Source organism: Mastigoproctus giganteus, chromosome 2, assembly GCF_048544385.1.
Source record: "Mastigoproctus giganteus isolate SK-2022 chromosome 2, ASM4854438v1, whole genome shotgun sequence".
NCBI lineage: Eukaryota > Metazoa > Arthropoda > Arachnida > Uropygi > Thelyphonidae > Mastigoproctus > Mastigoproctus giganteus.
The window spans coordinates 180,096,440-180,120,358 of record NC_143576.1 but is presented as its reverse complement, the minus strand read 5'-3'; the positions used below and the strand labels follow the sequence as shown (position 1 = coordinate 180,120,358).

The following is a 23,919-nucleotide window of genomic DNA, read 5'->3' as shown; positions in this document are numbered from 1 at the left end:
AACATAAAAATAACACAAATAAACAATCGAACGAAAAGAATAGATATAAATAATAGCCCAGAAACACTTGTATAATTTCGGTCTTTAAATCCAAATTAACAAAAGCTATACAAAATTTACGATAATGCCAATTATTCATTAATTTAGCCCCCCCCCCCCCCCCCCCCGAGAGGTACCAGTTCCGAAAGACGTGAAATATCACCAAAAGAGGGTTAAAGGAACTACCAAACGATAATAAAATCAAAATAAATTAAAATAAAATAGACTGACCATCATGCCCCATATCGACAGAGGACCACGAGGCCAATAATGGTCATGGAATCGCTGCATTTCAATCGCTATACAAATCGTCGCCATGGTGAAAAGATCGAAGTACCAATTCACTCTCCCTCCTCCGATTATTTAATTATTTATTTATTTTTTCATTTCATTATAATATAACTTTATTTAATATAATTCAATGATAGTATATATATATGTATATATATGACAAAAAAACAACAGGATTTACAGCATTGAGAAGATACCATAAATGAATACCAATGAGATATTCTATTTTAACAAATATTTTAACTGTGACACACACACCTGATGCATGAATTAGAGAACAACAAGCGTTTCCAAATAGTTCAATGTTTCTGTCAGCAGCATCCAATAGTAGAAAAATATAGAGGCGCCTCCGTAGCCAAGTGAGCAGGAGCAGCAGTGGGTGTATTTTTATAAATAGTGAAGGGTAGACACTCGCAAATAAAGTTATTCCTGAAGCCAGAATGAATTCTAAGCTGACTTGCTTCTCCGTTCTCTTGTTAGCCTTCGTCGGTGGCATGCACTGCGATATGTACGAATTTGTCAGTCAAGCCTATTGTACATTTTGTCGTATGTATAGCTTAATTTTCTTTTGCTATAATAATAATAATAATAATAATAATAATAATAATAATAATAATATAAGCAGTCGTAACTCCCTTTTTATTCGGCCGAAACTTATGTTGTGTAGCCAGTGGTTGAATCTCTTCGATTAATAGTTATTTGAGTAAGTCAATAAAAAGTACAAAAAAACAAATTATGATATTAGGATCACTCGTAAATGATTTCATTTACCCATATGTTTATTTTTTCTGTAAATGGTGTGTATCATCTGGTCGATTTGTCTTTTATTTTATTTTATTTTTTAATTTATTGTATTAGACGGTCCCAGCCAGCTTTCCTGGCATCCCCGCCACTAATGACAGTACTGTACAGGTAAATACAGATTTACAGCACTAATTTCCGCTCCATTACAAGATATTGAAGTTCTGTGCTCCTTGTACGCGCACGCTGCAGTTCATATAAAATGAATTTGGAGTAGCTAATGAGAAAAAGGATCGGAGAAAAAAGGCTTTTTAATAAAACCGGAAAAGCTTAATTCGACACCCTGGAACTATTCTCAAAGTAAATTGCAGTCAGACCGTGGAAGTATTCTCATAAGTAAATTGTAATCAGAGATGAACACAGATCTGTGGCAAGTGCCTCATCGTCATAAGTGTTGAAATATGTTTATATAGACTTTGACGTTTCCTAAGGACGCATCGAGTACCCCGACTTAAAAGACCAATTATGATGAGATGCACAATCTGAAGCAATTCTCCTCGTCGAGTACTTAGACTTGAAAGACCACTCAAGGAAGCACCTATCCATCTCCAATACTCTGCCTTGAAAGAGCACTCAGTGATGAAATGTGGTATAACTAGGGATAAACTTGCCTATTCGTACTAGTCCTCTTGAATCATTAGTGACTGTCTACCAGCCGCCAAAGTTAGGGCCTGCGGTATCAGGAACTGCATCACGCAGCTGTTGTCCGCGGCACAAAGAACCGCCTTCCATTAACCTAAAACTCACTAAGTGAAGCAGCTCACCTTAGGATACAGACACCACAGAACCTTGCTGCCTTCCTGAACTTCTCGACGCAAGTATTCACGCGCAGGAAAGCCTCCTACAGAATAACGCAGGCTACGAATGGGGATCCCCAGACAGCAGCTTAAAAATTTTATTTTTAATTTATTTTATTTTATTTTTTTATTTTATTTATTTATTTTTTCACTTCCTCTGGAATATATATATATATATTTAATTACACCACGGATTTTTTTTTCTTTTCCACTTCCTCTGGAATGGGCCCCCAGAGGAACCTGGTCCACCTTTTGACAACATCAGGTGAGTCAGAGTTCCTTTTGAGACGGCACGTGTTTTATTGGGACTGGCCCACCTTCCCGTGGTGTGGACAAGTACCCAGAATTATCTTTCAAGGTGACTGATGCTTCTGGTTAGCCAAGAGGCCAGAACAGAACAAGAGAACACACACATAATACACACAAACCTCGGTCATTCACATTCTGGCCCATTTGTAGTGATAATGTTCTTCACAGAGATACGAGGCAGAGTAGAATAGACGTTCTAGGAGCCGCCCTTTACAAAACACATGTCCACATGTCACCTTAGGAAATCGTGTTGTAGGACCTGCTGACATCCTGGATTTACAATTTCGATATTATTATTATTATTATTATTATTATTATTATTATTATTATTATTATTTGTTTATTTCCATAAGGAAACCACCCCGGGACGGCAAAGTGCCAGGAGTGTGTTTTAATATGATTTAACCTCAAGCTGAACTCATGCAACAAGGATCATTCAAGAAAATGTTGTAGTAGCTTTTCAAGGCATGGTTGAAATTGTATTCAATACGAAGTTGCATGTTTCAAGTTTTATGAAGGAAACAGTCATAGCAGGTATCAGACTCTCAGATATTGAATGCTGCCTTGATGGCAAAGAGGCCAGTTTTTTTTTGGTTTTTTTTTCACAACACATGCACACACAACACTGAAGCTCATTTGTAAAAGTTCTACTTGTATACAGAATATACAGGTGGTGATGGACATTAGTCTGGGTACCACCCATAACATGTACAGGGTGGCCATAATTAAAGTATTCCTATTCAGAGTCCTCTGCAGCTCTAAGTAAGATGCAGAATGCCACCGAAATTAGGAAATAAACTATTCAAACCAAGGATTGATGGATCCCGTAAAAAATATTCCAAAATCTGCCGATTAGGACAATATGGTGCTGCACAAGAGGAAAGACATGACAAAGTGCCAACAAATAAATAGCCAAGATCGACCTTAACGAAATTACAAATTTTTATTTGTACTCTTTGCAAAAAAAAAAAAAAAAAAAGAAAAAACAGAAAGAAACTGAACTATACTGCAAGAGGAAATGGTTTCACATCTCCAAATTCACACATAGTTTACCCTCGATGGTCAATGATGTCGTTGATACTGTAATTCGTTTTCAATATGATTGCCATTGTTCTGGACGAGAAATTATATTCGATGCACAGTGTGCTTGACTGCAGAATGCAACATCTCTGGAGTAATGTTCCACACATGCTGCATTACGTTGTCCTTTAAGATAGCCAGGTTAGGGACACTTCCTCGATAGACACTGGCTTTGAGGTGACCACACAGCGAAAAATCACACGGTATAAGCTCAGGTGAGTGGTGTCCATAGAATGGGAAACAAATGACTATAATGACTCTTTCTGCAGTAAAGTGGTGCCGAAGAAGCTGCTGCACTGGTAGTGCGATATGAGGAGGAGCCCCATCTTGCATAAAAATTGACTCATCGTAGCACCCTCTTTGCTGCAGTTGAGGAATAATGAAACTGCTCAGCATATGATGATATCTTTGTGCTGTAACGGAACACATGGCTGCTCCTGCTAAGTGCAATTCCTCGAAAAAGTATGGCCCTATGATGAAATTTTTAGTCACACCACACCAGACGGTGATTTTCGGGGACTGCAATGGGATTTGCTGAATAGCATGGGGTGCGTTTGGGCCCATATTCTTCAGTTTTGAGTGTTTACAGTCCCATCTAGATAAAATATGGGCTTCATCTTCCCAAAGAATGGAATCCACTTCCATTTTGTCCAAAAACGTTAGAGCAAGTGCCATTCGTTTTTTAGGTTCATCTTTTTGCAGCTGCTGCTGGCGACTGATCTTGTATAGATAACCGTGGATTAATTCCCGAAGAATTTTCCACATAGTAGAATATGGCATATCCAATTGCCTCGCTACTCCTCGTGGGCTGCTACTACTTGTTTCAGCAGCTGTATCCAAGAATCGGTTGACGATATCCGTTGTAACTTCCTCTGCTACCTGAAGTGAAACAGGCTTCCTTCTTCTTCCAGGCTTAACAACGAAGGACTTAGTTTCCTCAAATTTGTTCATCATCCTTCTAACTGCCGCAGCTGATAAAGGACCTTTGCGTAAGTTCTTATAGCGTCTAAATTCATGCAGAGCTGCTGCTGCATTGCATCCATTAACGTAGAAGAGCTTCGCAATTAAACTGAGACGCATTGTTATCAGTAAACTTAACAGAATACGATTGCCATGTTCGCGTTGTGGATTTATAGCCCTCTAATGCTGGGAAACTAAATAAATTCAGATTCTGAATTTATTTAGTTTCAGACTAAATAAATTCAGAATCTGAATTTATTTAGTCTGAATTAAATTCAGACGCAAATTTTCTGCTCTCTTAGGTGCCTTATGTTTTAATTTGGATATAGAATTTAGTACAATTCAGTTTCTTTCTGTTTATTTTAGCAAAGAACACAAATAAAAATTTGGAATTTCATTAGGCTTTGTTTTAGTTATTTATTTATTGGTACTTTGTCATGTTCCTTCTCTTCTACAGAGCCATAGTATCCCCTATCGGCAGATTTTGGAAGTATTTTTTTTACGGGATCCTTCTCAACATGCCTTTAATAATTTACTTACTAATTTTGATGGCATTAAGTTTATTACTTAGAGATACAGAGAACTCTGAATAGGTATATTTTTTATGGCTCCCCTGTGTAAGTACACTATTAGATCTTAGAAATCGAATAACCCCAAAAATATAAATTTAAGGGCTAAAGGTAGCTTGTAAACAAGTTGGCTTTCACAGAGCGGGCACCACCTCAAGTGTGGCCGCTATGAGTTCTATTGCTGACTGAGTTCTCGGTGGCTGAAAAAAGATATTAACATACCATTAAACAGCACACATATGTTTCTTTTGTTACAATAAATTCGACCAAGTAAAGAGTGCGAAGTTAGACGATTTCGTTGTTTTTGAAGATATTTTACATTTTTTAACGGTTTTTTTCATTTTTCTAAAAAACGTGACTGGATAAAATCGTTTTAATTTCATATCATTTCGTAATCAGCACATAAAAAGTAACAAAATGCTTAGTTTTATCCATGTTAGCAAAACTTTGTTGACCAGTGTAATTTAAATAATCAAACTGAGTACATCACGTTCAGATTGAAAAAAAAAAAAAAAAATGAATGAGAAATAGTTATGGAAGTACATCATAATATGGTCTGATAATGTTGTTTCCTCTTCTGATTTTGCGTTCGAAATTTGCTGATTTAAAGCAAAAAGGAGAAAAATGCAATTAAATAGAAAGATAAACTATTTCGCCTTGACAGGATCCATACCGTTAGGAACTGCAAGATATCAGCATTAGAAAATTGCAAGGTACATTGCATTTTAGCAACCTTTGAAGTAGCCATAGTGGCCCTATGTGGCTGATTTAGTTGTCATAGTTTCCTTGTTTTTTTTTTTTTTTTTTCCAACTGGTGTTGCTTTATCGTTTCAGACGAAAAGGTTCCTCAAAAGAATAAATCCTTCTTTTAAATAGCATAGAGAATATGAAATTATTAAACAGAATGCAAAAATTACTTTCTGTATTTTTTTCTCCATTTTAGTTCACAGATCCAGAAAATTTTCAAAAATGTAGTAAAAGAGATAATATATATCTTGAGCCATTGCAAATAGCATAGAGAATAATCACCGTCTTCCCACAACGGGTGGAAAAGAAGTGTGTTCAAGTCCTGTCAATGATGCTAAAGTTTTATGGGCTCTTTTCACAACGTAGCTGAGTTAGTCTATTTTAGGAGAGTAACATGGATTTTTCACACGAACGTTGATTTATCCTCCAGAAATCCGGCAATCTGTAGACATATTATACTGATATCTCATAGCATTAGTTGCATTCCTCTTAACCCATACGTCAGCAAGTTTCAAGGTACAGTACTTTCTTTAGCGAAAAAATTAAAATATAAAAATATATTTTAAAAATATTATTATTTATTCTTTCAAGAGATTCTTCTGCAAACATTTATTTTAATCTTAACTCGGCACAGCGTAAACTGTGTAGTTTGGAGTGACTGTTTATTTAAGCATTTGGTTTTATGTAATTATGATTTTGCGTGATACAAGTACCTCAGGAACACAGGAAACTGAAAAAAATTATGTACTGCTGATAATTGAATGAAACGTCAACTGCTATTTTTAGGACCTCATTTGTGCATTTATTAACTGAAAGCAGTTTTCACCGAAAGGCAACAATCCAGCTCAGACATGAATATTCTCGTTAATCACTATTTTGTTTTTTGAGAACTGTTTGCCATGACCTTTGCATCTTGCAATAAATCGCACCATCCTGATATCTCGCAATAATGAAAAATTAAAAGCATATAACAGTATGCTGGCACTATTTGCATGTATTATTCACCTGCTATGACGGTTAGTATGAGAATTGGTAGAATTGCAGTCTTCTCATATCAGGGGGAAAAGACGCGAGTTCGAATCCCGTCAATGAGACTATGAATATCTTTTTCGCAACATGGCTGAGTTAGTCGGTCTCAGGCGAGGCTAAACTCGACCCTTTCCTCCACAGCAAACGGTAAGTCCACTACAGAACACACGCAATTTACAGATATGTTATATACGCCGAAATGTTGCCTAAGTTGCTGATGCATCTAAACCGTACAACCAATCGATACACTATAATTTGTGCTTCACTTATATCATGCAATTCTACCCGCTCTCAAACACGCTGTTGTTTAGAGTAAGCACAGCAGAATCAGGCAATTTTTGATGTAAATCACGAGGCACTGCGCACAAAGTACCCAAGACTAAAAGCAGGAAGATAGATGGGCCAAATTTGCTTTCAGCCATAGAGCAGGTGATTTTTGTCGAAAAAGTTCCATCACTTTTAGTAGAAGACGATAGCTTAAATAAATTTACATATAATATAAACACATACATAGTATTAATAATAATGAGTTGCAATGAAAAGTAACTGGAAAAATAGGACTGATAAGTTAAAATATAGGAATGGTTTATGGATCCGGGTTACTACTAGTACTATCAGAAATACCCAACCATAATGAAACGTAGAAAAGTTGATCAGAGTATGAGTGGAGAAATGCTGACCTGTCAGATGGAGTTACAATGGGAAAAATGAAATGAGTGCCACAGAAATATAAGCAGGTAACAAAAAAATAAAATCATCATCATCATCATCATCAGCCATTTTCAATCCACTGCAGGATGAAGGCCTCTCCAGCAACTTTCCAGTTCCTTCTGTTTTGAGCACTGGCCATCCATTTACTACTCAAAAACTCATGAATTTCATCTATCCATCTCCGCCTTTGTCTTCCAGGTTTTCTTCTAGCTCCTCTTGGATACCATTCTGTTATTTTCTTAGTCCATCTGTCATCATGTCTTCGAGCTATGTGTCCTGCCCAAGACCATTTTAGTTCTTTAGTTTTGATAAGAATGTCCTTTACTTGAGTTTGCTGCCTAATCCATGTGTTTCTCTTCTTATCTAACAGTCTGATTCCCAATATAATTCGTTCCATTCTTCGCTGTGTAGTTCTTAGCTTCTCTTCCATTCTTTTGGTGAGTGCCCAAGTTTCACTTCAATAAGTCATGGTGGGGAGTATACATTGGTTCATTATTTTACGTTTCAGACAAACTGGGATATTGCTCTTCAGTATGTCACTATATTTCCTGAATGCTATCCATCCAAAATTTATTCTTCTCTTGACTTCCAGCCATTTATCATTATTACAGCTAATAACTTGTCCCAGATAAGTATATGACTCCATCTTTTCAATTACTGTGCTCTTTCAATCATTATTTCCCTTTCCGTGGCATACTTGTTCATCATTACTTTTGTTTTAGCCATATTCATCTTTAGTCCAAAATCCTTACTAACTGTGCATAACTGATTAAGATTTTCCTCTAATTCTTTGGGATCGTGGCTTATGACCACAATGTCATCTGCAAATCGTAAATGGTTTAGGTACTCTCCATTCACATTGACTCCTTTCTGCGACCAGTCTAATCTTCTGAAAGCTTCCTCAAGGGCAGCAGTAAACAGCTTCGGAGATATTGTGTCTCCTTGTCGAACTCCTTTCTCAATTTTAAATTTCCTACTGTCTTTGTCTAGTCTAATAAAGGATGTAGCACTCTCATATATTTTCTTCAAAATCATAATATATGGAGTATCTATGCCTTGTCTTTCCAGTGCCCGAAACATTGCCTTATGCTGTATGGAGTCAAATGCCTTTTCATAATCCACAAATGCCAGGCATAATGGTGTTTTATATTCACTTGCTTTCTCCATTAGCTGTGATATTACGTGAAGGTGATCCATAGTTGAGAATCCTGTCCTAAAGCCAGCTTGCTCTTTCGGTTGATTCTCATCAAGTATTCTTTCTAATCTGTTAGTAATGACCCTTGTGAACAACTTGTAGATGTGGGATAACAAGCTAATTGGTCTATAATTTCCAATTTCCGATTTATCTCCTTTCTTATGCAGCAAAACTATGATTGCATTATTCCACTGCTTAGGCATCACACCTTTTCTAATGCACTTTGTGAAGAGCCTTGCCAGTTTTTGTGTTATGTCTCTTCCTCCCAATTTTAACAACTCTACAGTAACTTCATCTTCCCCCGGGGCTTTCCGATTCTTCATTTTCTTCAATGCATGTTCTACCTCATCAGGAAGAATATCGGGTATGTCGTATGTGTTGCTACTTTGCAATCCATCTTCCCCACTGCTGGTATCATTCCCTCGCTCCTTGTATAATTCTCTATAGTAGTCTTCTGCTATTTGAATTATGCCTTCTCTGCTGTTTATAAGTACACCTTCGCTATTCTTCAGTTTCAGTATCATTTGTCTTTCTGTATTACTGCTCATGGCTGCTGATTTAAATCCTTTGTTTTCCCTTAATGCTTGTTCTACTTTTCTTGTGTTAAATCTTCTTATGTCCTCTCTGAGTCTCTTTCTAATGGCTTTGCATAACTCAGTATACTCAATTTTCTCCCTGTCAGTGTTTTTCTTGCTCTTCATTTGTCGTCTTTGGTTCATCATGACAAGTGTTTCTTGACTAATTTTTTCTTCTTTGGATTTCTGTTTCCCTATAGGTTTCTTGGGCTTTATCACTTTCAGAAAGTTGTAATATTCCTCGTCTTTATCTTGGTCCTGAGCAGTCTGCAGAAGCTCAAACCTGTTCTTCAGTTCCAGTACATACTGCTTTTTCTCCTCCTCTGTTATTTCAAAGACCTTTGTATTATTTACTCGAGTTAGTTTTTTCCTTTCCTTTCCTACATCTATATCAAGTGTACATCTTACCATTCTGTGATCACTTCCAACATTTACCTTATTCAGGACGGTAACATCATTCACAATATATCTTCTGTTAGTGAGGATGAAGTCGATTTCATTAGTTGTTAATCCATTTGGACTCTTCCATGTCCACTTTCTGTTCACCCTTTTCTTGAAAAAAGTGTTCATTACTGACATTCCTTGAGATTCTGCAAATTCCACAAGTCTTTCACCTCTTTTATTTCTTTCACCAATTCCAAAATTTCCTATAGTTCCTCTTTCTGCGCTGTTTTGCCTTTTTCCAACCTTAGCATTGAAGTCCCCCATAATAATAGTGTAGTGGGTTTTCTGCTCATCTAGAAGACTCTCAATTTCAGTGTACATTTCTTCAACCTCTTCATCATCATGGCTCGATGTTGGTGCATAAATCATTATAATCTTTAGCTTGTACCTCTTAGAAATCTTGAGTATTAGTCTTGACACCCTTGGTGATGTACTTTTGAATTCCAAAATGTTGTTTTTAAAATCTTTATGGACCAGAAACCCAACTCCACCTTCACTCCTTTCACTGGAAAGGAGTGAAGGTGGAGTTGGGTTAAAAAAATAAAATAATATTCTACAAATAACACTTAATGCTTTAGATCCTATGATTTTAACTTCTTCATCAAGGGTCACCAGCCAAAAACAAAAAAAAAAAAAAAAAATGCAGAATGATTTATTGCTGTATTTACTTTGAGGTTCATGGTTCAAGCCCATGACTACTAAAAACGAGTAACGATTGTATTCATGATTTACTGTAAATTCCTCTGACCTGGTTGGTGGTCATGCCGGAATATAAAAAGAAATTTGTGTCTTCTCAGTCCTAATATCACAATTCTTGTGAAGTTTTATTCTTGGCTCATTCGTGAAAAATCTCTACTATCTTTATTTCTAATATATATAATTGTATTAATTAAAACGCGAACATAAATAATGGCCATAGCTGTGATAGTGTACCAGTATCAACAGAACGTTCGTTCACAATTATTCAGATATAAATAATATTCTGTACCATTATAAGAGTCTGCGCGCGTAGCACAGTGATATCGTCAATGTTCTCCCCACACCGGGTGGAAAAGGCCCGAGTTCGAATTTTGTCGAGTCTACAGTATTTCAGTGAACGATCGAACGATTTAAGGTTATCAGCGTAAGCCAAAAATTTAGGATTTTCTGATGAGAATGAGTCGAGTGTTGATTGAAATTGCTTCTGGTGTGGCTCTAGATGCTAGACAACACTTGGACTTAACACCGTTTATGTATCCTACGGGTCATAAATGAAAAATCCGTTATATCCTCTTAATGTGAATTATTCTTGCATAAAATAAACCATTTCTTTTTAAGGCGGTTTTTGATATGGTAAATAATATAAGCCTTCGGTGTATTTCTTATTCTTCTTGATCAATTACAAAAATAATAATTTCATGTCCTGTTTTCCAATTACGGTAGTTGAATTTAATTCTCCTTTCCACGTGAACTATGGTGGGCAACTTTACTTCGCAAATAAGATTATTTGTTGAAAAGTTTCTTTGGCTGATTGAAATTCATATTACGATGGCGTTTTATATGAGCAGATATTTGACTGCTGTGAATAGAAACTTATTGCGTAGTTCTTAGATCAATATTAAAGAGAATGAAAGAAATTAAATTTTATTTGAAATTTTATAAAGTGATTATTGTCAATTTTTCTGTACGAAGTTCAAAAAATAGTTTTAAGAACGATGTGTTTAATTACATTATAAAATTTGTATTGTACAGTAATTAATGAGGATGTTCTAATGCATTTCCTAATTTATTTTCTAGTGATGAGTGAAGAATATCAGAAAGATTTTCTTTTATGCGTAGACAAGGCCGATGCCAATGTAAGAATATTTGTTAATAACCTTTATTGAAATATTTTCTTACCGCTAAAATAATACTCCTGCTATTTCGGAGACAGTCTGAAACACTATTTATTACTACTATTTATTATTTATTTTTTTTTTCAAAAACAAAGTGAAGGAGGAGTAGGAGGATAGGGTAAGAGAAAGTAAGGCAGAAACCTAAATGATCTCGGATGAATAGATGAACTAGAATAAGTTACAACCCAAGGTGATCGATACTGAGACAGTGAATGGAATATTGTGCATTATTATTATTATTATTTATTTATTATTATTTTTTAAAATTATACTTATTATTCTATTTATTTTTGGCTTATTCAGAAAAAGTTCATTTCCTTACCTCATTTAGTGTTAATGATTCCAGTACCAGTAACTGTGAACAACATTTTTATGAGAATCACACCGGTGAAATACCACCACTTTGCTTATTGGAGGCTTGAAGTGGTGAAACCCATGTTTAGTCTCTAGAGCAAAGTTTCCGGCAGCCCCCCCCCCCCCCCCAATACTTCTCCTTCAACCCATGCATGGTACTAAGTACTATAGGTTTTGATACCTTTCGTGTTTGGGGTTTTCATAAAAAAAAAAAAAAAAAAAGTAAGCCATATTGGGATAGCAAATTACTAGAAAAATGTAGTATTTTTCATGAAAAGCACCAAATCCATTAAAGGATGTCTAAATAAATAAATAACTCTGGTAAAGACATGCGCATAAAGAAAAGAAACACAGTTGTTGACTATTAATACTATGAACACCAAAAAGAAAACGGCAAACAAAAATATATCTGTTAAATGGAAAACAGGGAAAATAAATCGGAGAATATGCAGAGAGAAATAAAACTTCTTTTAAAATAATTTTAGACAATTTCTCTTTAAAAATTTAAAAGAAGAAAACCATTTTCTTCTTTTAAACTTATTGTACAGAATACCGTTGACAAACTATTCGGAAGAAATACTTAAAAAAATCCCGAAAATTGAAAACCCGTGAGAGAAGGACACCAATAGAGACAGCTCGATACCTACAAAGACGTTTTTAGGTACAATTTTATTTTAAACATTTAATCTTTTTTTTTATATTTGGACATTCAAAAGTGCATCCGGTTGAGATGGGTGGACAGTGCACTGTTGAGTCAGTTTGAACTGATGTAAGCACTGGGAAAGCAGAAATAAGAGTAGGAGTGTGTTAATGGCCTAACTCGAATGAGTATAACGAACAATTGTACAGAGAAATAGAGTGGGCCAGAAAATCAGAGTGTCTTATAATGGGGGATTTTAACTTCCCAGATATTGACTGGAATTTGTAGGTTGATCACTCACACTATAGTAAGACTTTTTTTCAGATTTATTGGATGACTGTTTTCTGCAGCAGCATTTTCGAGGGGCAACTAGGGATGGTAATACTCTCCATCTGGTTATCAGCAGTGATTATACGTATATTAAGAATTTGCAGATAAAGGAACCACTAGCTGACAGTGATCACAGTGTACTGATGTGCCATTTATTTAAAGATTTAATTACCATCAGGGGGGTAAAGAAAGGTGTTTTGCTTCCGTAAAGGTGACTACAGTGGTCTCAGACAGTTTTCAAATTCTGTACAGTGAGACCAACTGATGATGTTACCAACAGAAAATTCTAAGTGGGAAGCATTCAAGTAATTATCGTTGAAGCTACTAAATGTTTCATACCAATTAAGAAATATTGTTCAAGGTTGAGGCCTAAATGGTTGTCAAATGAACTATGGAGACTCGTGATAGAGAAGAAAAATGCTTGGGATGCATACAAATTATCAAGCGACTCAGAAGCCTATAGCAGATATAAACTAGTCTGTAATCAGGTCACAAAGGAGGTTAGGCAGGCGAAGGCAGATTACGAGAAATCTTTGGCAAAGGACGCTAAGAAAAACAGCAAGGGTTTCTTTACTTATATGAACTCTAAAAGGAAGGGGATGAATCTGATTGGTCCACTTGACATCGATGGCTCGACTGTTGATGATCCTGCTCAGACAGCAAACAAACTGAATGAGTATTTTGCATCTACATTCACACATGAGGAATTATTAAGGTTTGAAAATGGCAGAAGGTTATCAAATTGTAGCAGGGTGCTTAATGATTTTGTAATAACTGAGAGCATTAGCATTAGTAGAGGCATTTGATGCAAGAAAGCAAGCTTATGCAGCAACAGCCAAAAAAAAAAAAAAAAAAAAAACCACTTCCACTTCACCCCTCTGTTCGTTCAAAATACCTGTCCAGCTGAGCCTTAAACTTATTTAGGCTATCAACCTCCACCACAAGGGATGGGGGTCTGTTCCACCAACCAACCACCCGCTGGCTAAAGGCAAATTTCCGCACGTCTATCCTACATCTGTCTTTCCTCAATTTGAATTTATGCCCTCTCAGGTGATTTTTCTGAGCTAGAGGAAGAATCCCGTCAGCATTGAGCATGCTTAAACCATTCAAGGCTTTATACACCTCTATCAGATCACCTCGCTGGTGCCTAGTCTCCAGACACTGTAATTTGCAAAACTTAAGCCTTTCTTCGTAAGAGCACCCCTTTGTTCCATTCACTAATCTTGTTGCCCTTCTCTGTACTCGTTCCAGCAGCTCTACATCCTTCCTGAAATGAGGCCTCCAGACCTGTATACAGTACTCTAGGTGTGGCCTGACCATTGCCTTATACAATGGAATAATCACCTCCTTATCCCTGCTGGAAAACGTCCTGTATATCATTGACAATACTCCATGAGCTACTCTTGCAGCCCGTCTGCACTGCTCAGAGAACTTCATATCTGCCTGCACAACCACCCCCAAGTCCTTTTCATTCTCTACCACTGTCAGTGTAGTACCACAGAGTTGATACGTTGCTCTGGGGTTGCTGTTTCCCATGTGTAGTACTTTACATTTGTCAATGTTAAACTTCATTTGCCACCTCTCAGCCCATCTGCTTAACCTTTCCAGATCCTGTTGCAGCAGCATAGTGTCAGTAGTGTCCTTGACAACATTGCCAACCTTTGTATCATCTGCAAACTTGGACATTAAGCTTGATATACCATCATCAATATCATTTATAAATACAGAAAACAATAATGGACCCAACACTGAGCCCTGAGGGACTCCACTAATAACATTAGTCCACGATGAGCAGTGTCCATTGATTACCACTCTCTGTCTTCTCCCCCTCAACCACCCCTTTATCCATAGCAGCAATTTGCCTCCAATGTCACACTGCTCCAATTTGTGTAGTAGTCTTCCATGTGCAACAGTATCAAAAGCCTTTCTAAGATCCAAGTATATCATATCAAAGTTATTCCCTGCATCCAGTTCTTTTGTGACTGCATCATAGTATCCAATCAAATTGGTCAGGCAAGACTTCCCTTTAACAAAACCATGCTGTGTCTGAGCTATAACTGAAGTCTTGTCTAAATGATCCTGCAGTGCTTCTTTAACCAGTGCCTCCATTAATTTTCCTGGAACAGAAGTTAAGCTCACAGGTCTATAATTACTTGTGTCAGCCTTTGATCCCCCTTTGTGAATTGGGGTCACATTTGCACATTTCCAATCTGTGGGTACCTCCCCTGAGTCCAAGGAAGCTCTCATAATTATGGCTAAGGGTTTGCTTACTTCCTTTGCTGCCTCCTTTAATATAACTGGATAGATCCCATCCACCCCGGGTGCCTTTCTTATGTTTATCTTCAACAGTTTCTCCTCCACTTTACTCCCAGTTATTTCAAGATTCTGTAGCTTACTGCTAGAGTTGAATACACCTCTGGCATTCCCCTCGCTGAATAACTCCTCATGTGTGAATGTCGATGCAAAATATTCATTTAGTTTGTTAGCTACCTGAGCAGGATCATCAACAGTTGACCCATCAATATCAAGTGGACCAATCTGATTCATCCCCTTCCTTCTAGAGTTTACATAAGTAAAGAACTCTTTGCTGTTTTTCTTTGCATCCCTTGCCAAAGATTTCTCGTAATCTGCCTTCGCCTGCCTAACCTCCTTTGTAACTTGGTTGCATATCAACCAATTGTATCTATCATAGGCTTCTGTGTCATGTGTTAATTTGTAAGTATCCCATGCATTTTTCTTCTCTGCCATATGCCTCATTAGTTCATCTGACATCCATTTTGGCCTAAACCTTGAACAATATTTCTTAGTTGGTATGTAAAGCCTAGTAGCTTCCAAGATAAGTTCTTTGAATGCTTCCCATTTTGAGTCTGCTGTTGGCAACATCATCAGTTGGTCCCACTGTATAGAATTTAAATACTGTCTCAGTCCATCGTAGTCGCCTTTACGGAAGCAATAACCCTTCCCTTTACCCCTAATGGTAGTTACCTCTTTGAGTAAATCCCACTTCAGCACACTGTGATCACTGCCACCTAGTGGTTCATTTATCTGCAGATTCTTAATGCATGAAGAATCACTGCTGATAATCAAATCAAGAGTATTACTCCCTCTGGTTGCCTCCCGAACATGCTGATGTAGAAAACAATCATCCAATAAATCCAGAAAAGCCCTGCTAGTGTGTGAGTAACCAGCCCCCAAATTCCAGTCAATATCTGGGAAATTAAAATTCCCCATTATAAGACTCTCTGATTTACTGGCCCACTCTATTTCCATGTACAGTTCCTTATTATACTCATCAGAGTCATTAGGCCTATAGCACACTCCTACTCTCAATTTTGATCTCCCAATGCTTATGTCACACCAAACTGACTCAACACTGCACTGTCCAGCGATGTCGACTGGCTTCACTTCCTTGGTTTTTATGTGTTTCTTAACTAATAGCATAACCCCTCCCCCCCTTCCTATCCTGTCTATCCTTTCTGTAGACGTTGTACTTCCCAAATTGCAGTTCTGCATCCCTTATATCTGTGTGACACCACGTCTCTGATATCCCAACAATATCTGCCTTTGATGTTTTGAGCAATACCTCAAATTCATCAAATTTATTTACTAAACTCCTAGCATTGGTGTACACGCAAAAAGTACACGCAAAAAGTGGAGCAAAGTGGAGAAGAAACAGTTGAAGATAAACATAAGAAGGGCACTTGAGATATATCCACTTATATGAAAGGAGGCGTCAAAGGAACTAAGCAAACCCTTAGCCATAATTATGAGAGCATCATTGGATTCAGGAGAGGTCCCCACGGACTGGAGATGTGCAAATGTATCCACAATTCTCAAAGGAGTATCGAAGGCTGACGCTAGTAATTACAGACCAGTTAGTTTAACTTCTGTCCCGGGTAAAATAATGGAGTCACTGGTTAAAGATGCATTGCACGTTCATCTAGCAAGACTGCAGCAATAATTCAAGCACAGCTTGTGTTTGTTAAGGTAACAATCTTGTCGGACAAATTTAATTGGATATTATGATGTGGTTACAAAGGAACGGGATGCAAATAATTTTCATATCATGTACTTGGAGTTCAGGAAAGCTTTTGACACTGTTGCGCATGGAAGACTATTGTACAAATTGGAGCAGAATGCTATTAAGGGTAAGTTGCTACAATGGATAAAAGGATGGTTAAGTGGGAGAAGACAGAGGGTGGTAATCAATGGCTGCTGCTCTTCTTGGACTACTGTTATTAGTGCAGTTTCGCAGGGTTCGGTGTTGGGACCACTGTTGTTTTGTATATTTATCAATGATATTGATGAAGGTATATCAGGCTTAATGTCGAAGTTTGCAGATGATACAAAGGATGGCAGGGTTGTTAATGACAGTAATGGCAGTGTGCTACTGCAACAGGATCTAGAAAATTTGGGAAGATGGGCTGAGAAGTGGCAACTGAAGTTTAACGTTTACGAATGAAAAGTGCTGCATATGGGAAGAATGAACCCCAGAGGAACGTGCCAACTGTGTGGTACTACACTTAAGTTGGTAGAAAGGGAAAAAGACCTGGGAATAATTGTGCAGTCAGATATGAAATTTTCTGAACAATGCTGACAGGCTTCAAGAGCAGGTCATGGGGTTTTCTCAATAATATACCGAAATTTTGTTAGCAGGAAAAAGGAAGTGATTGTCCTTCTGTATAAGCCAATGGTCAGGCCACACCTTGAGTACTGCGTAAAGATCTGGAGGCGTCATTTTAGGAACGATGTAGATTTGCTTGAACGTGTACAGAGAAGGGAAACAAGATTGGTGAGGGGGAATTAAGGGATCCTCTTATGAAGAGAGGCTTATGTTATGCAAATTACTGCGGCTGGAGAATAGTCAACTGCTAGCTGATCTGATTATGGTGTATAAGTCGTTGAACGGGTTTAACACGCTGAATTCTGATGGGATTCTTCCACTTGATTAGATTACGAACATAAGGGGCATAAATTCAAAATGAGGATAGCGGCTGTAGAATAGATGTGCTGAAATTTTCCTTTAGCCAGCGGATGGTTAATTGTTGGAACAGACTTCTATTTCTTGTTGTGGAAGTTCTTCAGATTGGGTTGATGTAAGAAGTGGGGATCCCCTAGGATCAGTATTAGGAACACTGCTGTTTTTAATTTTCATAAACGAGATCGATGAAGGGATAGGAGACATGATGTCTAAATTTGTAGATGATGTTAAAATTGGTAGAGTAGTTAATGATCACTGTCACGCTGAGTTTCTTCAGAGAGACCTATAAACTTCAGGAATGTTCAGAAAAATGGCAGCTATGCTTTAATCCAACAACGTGTAAGGTATTACACCTGGGAAACAGTAATCCCAAAATAACTTATTCACTTGGTAGAGTTCAACTAAACCCAGTACTGGACGAAATGGACTTGGGTGTTACGATACGGTCAGACATGAAATGCTCTGAGCATTGTAAACAGGTTGCAAGGAAGGCTCATGGTGTCCTTTCAATGATATATCGAACATTTGCAAGTAGAGATAGGGACTGGATAATCCCATTATATAAGGATTTTGTTAGACCAAACTTGGAATACTGTGTTCAAGTATGAAGACCGGTGCTAAAGAAAGACATCGAGCTTCTTGAAAGGGTTCAAAGACAGGTATCTCGCCTGGTGAGATCGGCAAAACGGCGTCCTTATGGAGAAAGACTTAGAATATGTAGGTTGCGGAGATTGGAAATTATACACCTTAGAGGAGATTTGACTGAGGTGTTTAAGGCTCTGAGATGAATCAGTAAAATGAATGAGGATGAAATTTTCAAGATTATAAATAATGCTAGAACTAGGGGACATAAATTCAATTTACGGGCGGAAATGTTTACATTGGACTGCAGGACACACGAAGCACTTCCTAATTCATTTCACAAATATACGTGGTCTCAATTCTAATCTCAACGATGTCCATTTCCACTTGTAGTCTGCCAAACCCCATGTACTTTTTCTGACAGAATGTCAGTTATCGGTTGATTCAACTACTGCTCATCTCAGATGCCCAAATTATTCGCTGTATGATTCTTTTCGCCTCAAAGGTGGTACTTGTGCATATGTCCGTTCCGATATTCTCTGTCAGAGACTTGGCAATTTGGAATCTTCTCTCTTTGATCTTCTCTGGTTTAAAATCTCTCTAGCTCATTGTGTCTAATTTATCTGTTGTCTCTACTCACCTAACTGCACTAATCACTTGGAATTCTTTGACTTCCTCTCTTTGCAACTTGACTTTCTCCAGTCCAACTTTCCTAACAGTGAGGTAATTTTCCTTAGTGATTTCAAGGTTCAGAACTCCGCTGGCTTCCGTTTTCTAGTCACACCGACCCAGCTGGTCGAGATGCTGAGGCTTTTGCAATTACTAATTATCTTGCACAGATTGTTCAATTACCTACAAGAATACCGGACAATCCAAATCATACAGCCAATACGCTTGATCTTTTTCTCACAAACAACCCTTCTAAATACACGGTTGAAGTGAGAGGTCCTTGAGGCACTTCAGATCAAAACTTGGTGATTGTCTCTTCTCCAATGGAACCTTTATCTCATGGCTATTCCCAACCTCGTGTTGTTTTGCATTACAAGAATGCAAAATGGGATGTCCTGCGAGACTTCTTTTCTACTTTTCCATGGTCGGATTACTGTTTCAAAAATTCTGATGTCAATGTTTGCTCAGATCGTGTCAGTGAAATTATTCTTAAAGGAATGGAATTCTTTATCCCACACTGCACTTTAAAATCTCGTCCTTTATCTAAACCTTGGTTTTCCAATAAATGTGCTAAGGCTGTTCAAAAGAAGAATGTAGCGTATCGTAATTGGCTTGTTTCTAATTCTTCAGTTTCATTTTCTGCCTACGCCAAAGCTCGCAACAATTGTTGATGGTTGGTTGATGTATTGTTTAATGGCACAAGGGCTGCTAAGGCCATATTGTGCCTGATTCTATTCGATAGTGCAATTTACAATTAAAATCTGTAAAATAATCCCGTCTGCTTTAAGAAATAAAAGAACTCAGCCAGATTTGCATTGTCTCCAATCAGATGGGGTAATGTCAAAGGTTCTTGCAGATGTGAAAGCGATTTGAAAATTTTGTTTCGATAATTATTATAATGATTGCAGTCTATTAGAATATGCTTCACTGTAAGTGCAGTCTGACAATATGTACAAATAGGCGGATCTTCCCCCATGAGCAGATAAATATGGGTTAGATGCGTGTGCCCAATACGCGTCCTAGCCAGGATCACCTCCTCTTGCCTATTTGATCGCATACTTGATGGCCACAACTTAGGTTCCTGTTTAAATTGAAGCAGTTTATTTCCACACTGAGCCTGCCAGATTTGCAACCATTGCTCTTCACACACGTTTTTTATGACTGATTTGTAATCTGCATATGGCACTTGGTAGTTAGGAGATCTTGCAGTGATTGGATGTTTAGCGGCTTGATCTGCATATTCATTTCCTTTGATGCCTACATGACCCGGTATCCAACAGAAACGGACTGATTGGTTTGCAGCTCGTAACGCAATTATCTGTGATCTAATTTGCTTCAAGATGGGGTGGATTGGTTTGGATGGATTTTTCAATGATTTTATTGCACTCAGAGAATCAGAGTAGATCATAATTTGCTTACTAGACAGATTAATAACATGATCCAGAGATATTTTAATTGCCCACAGTTCAGCAGAGTAGATGCTGCATTCCTTTGGAAGGGACACAGAAGTAGAAAAGATAGAAGAAACTGCTGCTGCGCCCACTGTCGTACTTGTTTTCGAGCCATCGGTATATATTTGAAGATACCGAGAATTTTCTGCTACATGTGCAGCATGGAGTTTCCTGATGGTGAGGTCTGCTGCTTGCTTTTTCCCCCATTGTTGGAATGAGAAGTCACAAACTGGTGTATAATCAGACCACGGAGGGTCGTGATTGCTCATTTCCTGAAAGACATTACCCATGTCTAGATTCCAACTTTGTGTTAACTGTAGCAACCTTATCCCAATAGGCTTGTTTTCTGTAGGTTTGTTTTGATAAAATGTGGTCCACTGGGGCTCAAATAAGTATGGCCAGATAGGATGAAAAGGAAGACTCCGTATTTTTGCTGCATAGTTCAGGATCAACATTTTCCTCCGAAGATGGAGTGGAGGTTCGTGTGCATCTATATATAGACTCTGTACAGGGGATGTTCTGAATGCTCCTGAAACAGTTCTTAGGGCACTGTGATGGATAGTGTCTAGCTGAGTTAGTGCACTCTTCCTGGCAGAGTCATAGATTGGAGCTCCGTAATCCAAGCGAGATCGGATTAGTACCCGATATAGCCGAAGCAGAGTGTATCGGTCAGCACCCCACGTCAATGAAGATAGTACTCGGAGGATATTTAATTTTTTCAAGCAAATGGTTCTCAGATATGTGATGTGTTGTAAGAAGTTTAATTTATTGTCCAGGATTAGACCAAGAAATCTGATACTATTGGAAAGAGGTATGGTGGTATTTTTAAGATGTAGCTCAGGCTCAGGGTGGATCTTACGTTTTTTACAGAAATGAATACAGTTTGATTTTTGTGCTGATAAGCGGTAGCCATTGCGAGACATCCACAGCTCGATTTTGTTAATTGAGATTTGAAGCTGTCTCTCAATAGAATTCATAGTTTTTCCTTGGCACGAAATCATGAGGTCATCTGCATAGTGATATAATTCTACTGTGCTTGGAATATCATGGATGATTTTGTTTATTCTTATTAAAAATAGAGTTGGACTCAAGATAGACCCTTGAGGGACCCCTTCCTCCTGTATATGAATTCTAGAAAGAGTATTTAGATGACTAACCTGAAAGGTTCTCCCCTGGAGAAAGCTCTGAATAAACAGAGGAAGCCTCCCTCGTAGACCAAAGGTGTAAAGGTCACGCAGAATACCGAAACGCCATGTTGTATCAAAGGCCTTTTCTAAATCAAAACTTACCATAACGAGGTGGTCATTTCTGACAAAAGCGTTTCTGATGTTCGATTCTGCTTTGGTCATCATATCTAATGCAGATCTATTTTGCCGAAAACCGTACTGATTTTTATGTAAGATGTTATGTGACTCAAGAAACCAGGTGAGGCGCTTCAGAACCATTTTCTCCAGTGTTTTCCCCAAACAACTAGTTAAGGAAATTGGACGATAATTTCCTGGATTAGAGAGGTCTTTCCCTGGTTTAGGGATGGCTAATACAAGTGAATGTTTCCAAGAGCTAGGATAAATATGTTCTTCAAAAATTCTGTTGAAAAATATTAAAAGAATTTGCAAAGCAGTATCATTCAAGTGTTTTAGCATAATATAAAATATACCATCAGGGCCAGCTGCACTATTGGGTGCTCTGTTAAGAGCATCCGTTAACTCGGATATAGTAAAAGGCTGATTATATGGAAGAGACAGACCGGTGTTGAAATTTAACTTATACCTTTCTGCTACCACTTTAATTTGTTGGAATGAAGCATCATATGAATTTGCTGCTGAGATTTTTGCAAAGGCTTCAGCCAAAGCATTTGCTATGTCTTTGGAGGAAGACAGTTCCTGTCCATTACAGATCAATATTGGAGAGGATGACAATGGATATTTGCCATTCAGATTTTGGATTTTCCTCCAGATTAATCTAGTATCGGTGTTTTTGGTGATAGTGGAAGCGAACTGTATCCAGGAATCTTTTTTGGCTTTCCTTCTTATTTGTCGTGCTTTAGCATTTAATTTCTTGTAATTTATAAGGTTTATAATAGTGGGATGCTTGCGGAAGATATTCCAAGCTTTGTTCTTTTCTTTTTTTGCTCTATTACATTCATCATTCCACCAGTAGTTTTTGCACCTGCGTGGATGAGTCGATGACTGAGGAACAGCTTTGTTTGCTGCTGATAGTATCCGTTTAGTAATATGCTCATTAGCTTCATCTATTGACTGGTTCAGAATGAAGCTTTTATCTAAAACTGTATTTAAGGAAAATTTTTCCCAGTTTGCCTTTGTAAATTTCCATCTTCTGCGAGTTTCCGGATAGGTGGTGGTAGTTTGGAATTTGCAAGTAATTGGAAGATGATCACTATTGTGGGGATTATCCAATACAGCCCAATGTATACTTGGGTACAGAGCCGGGGAACAGATAGATAGATCTATGGCTGAAGTATTTCCTGAAGGAAAATGAACATGAGTATGTGCACCGGTGTTCAGCAGAGTTAGATTTTGTTTGTCCAGTAATGCTTCTATTAGCTGCCCTCTTTTATCCATATGGAGACTTCCCCATAATGGGTGGTGTCCATTAAAATCACCCATCAGACAAAAAGGAGGTGGTATCTGGGCAAGGAGCTCATCAAAGTCTCTGAGTACATACGTTTGGTTCGGCGGAAGATAAATAGAAATAAGAGATAAAGATATTCCAATTTCTATTCTTACAGCAACAACTTCTAAATTGGTTTTTAAAGGGATTTGTCTAGACGGAATAGTAACCGATACCAAAGCCGCAACACCTCCATGGGCTGCAGTTGCTGCATTCCTGTCACGCCTGTACAAAACATATTTCTTTATTGAGGGTGTCACTTGTGGAGTTAAAAATGTTTCCTGTAAACAAATGCCTGCTGGATTTAAATCTCGGATTAGGTCATAAAGTTCATCTATATTAGTACGTAGTCCTCGACAGTTCCATTGTAAAATGCACTTCATTATTTAGTTTTAGTGGTAGGATGATCCGGTTGCCTTTTAGAGGCAGTAGGCTTATTGCGATCTATTTTAATTTTATCTTTTTTCGGAAAGGTAGGCCGTCCAGTGTCCATATCTTCTTCGGCATGAATTTCTAATATAGGTTCTTGTTCAGTTTTGTCATCTGTATCCATTTCTGCAGTATTAATTTGGGTTTTAGTAGAAGATTCGGCTTGTGTCATCCTGGTCTCACTTTGGGACTTAATGCCACTAGTAGTTGGGATGGAGATTGGAGTATTGCAAGTCTGGTCTCTGTTGTTTTGCTTCAAGGATGGCTGAGGAACTGAAAGCTGAGCTCTGGCCCATTCAGCAAGTGATATGTTCGGTGGGACTGAATCATTGGTTTGCGTAGCAATTGAACGGTATTTCTTTGTAACATCTGCATATGTACGTGCAGGAGTATCTTTCAGTATTTGTCGTCGCGCTTCCTGATATGTCACT

At 37.9% G+C, this 23,919-nt stretch overlaps 1 protein-coding gene across 1 annotated transcript in view; it reads left to right on the top strand.

The window, feature by feature from the left end:
* Window positions 1-775: 775 nt before the first annotated feature.
* The window catches only part of LOC150089795 (uncharacterized), a 44,667-nt gene continuing 21,523 nt past the window's right edge, over window positions 776-23,919 (top strand). Inside the window, exons 1-2 of the mRNA XM_090368819.1 lie at window positions 776-876; window positions 11,324-11,382. Coding sequence (XP_090224945.1) covers window positions 825-876; window positions 11,324-11,382 — 111 coding nt within the window. The 5' untranslated portion in view covers window positions 776-824. The remainder of the gene's footprint in view (window positions 877-11,323; window positions 11,383-23,919) is intronic.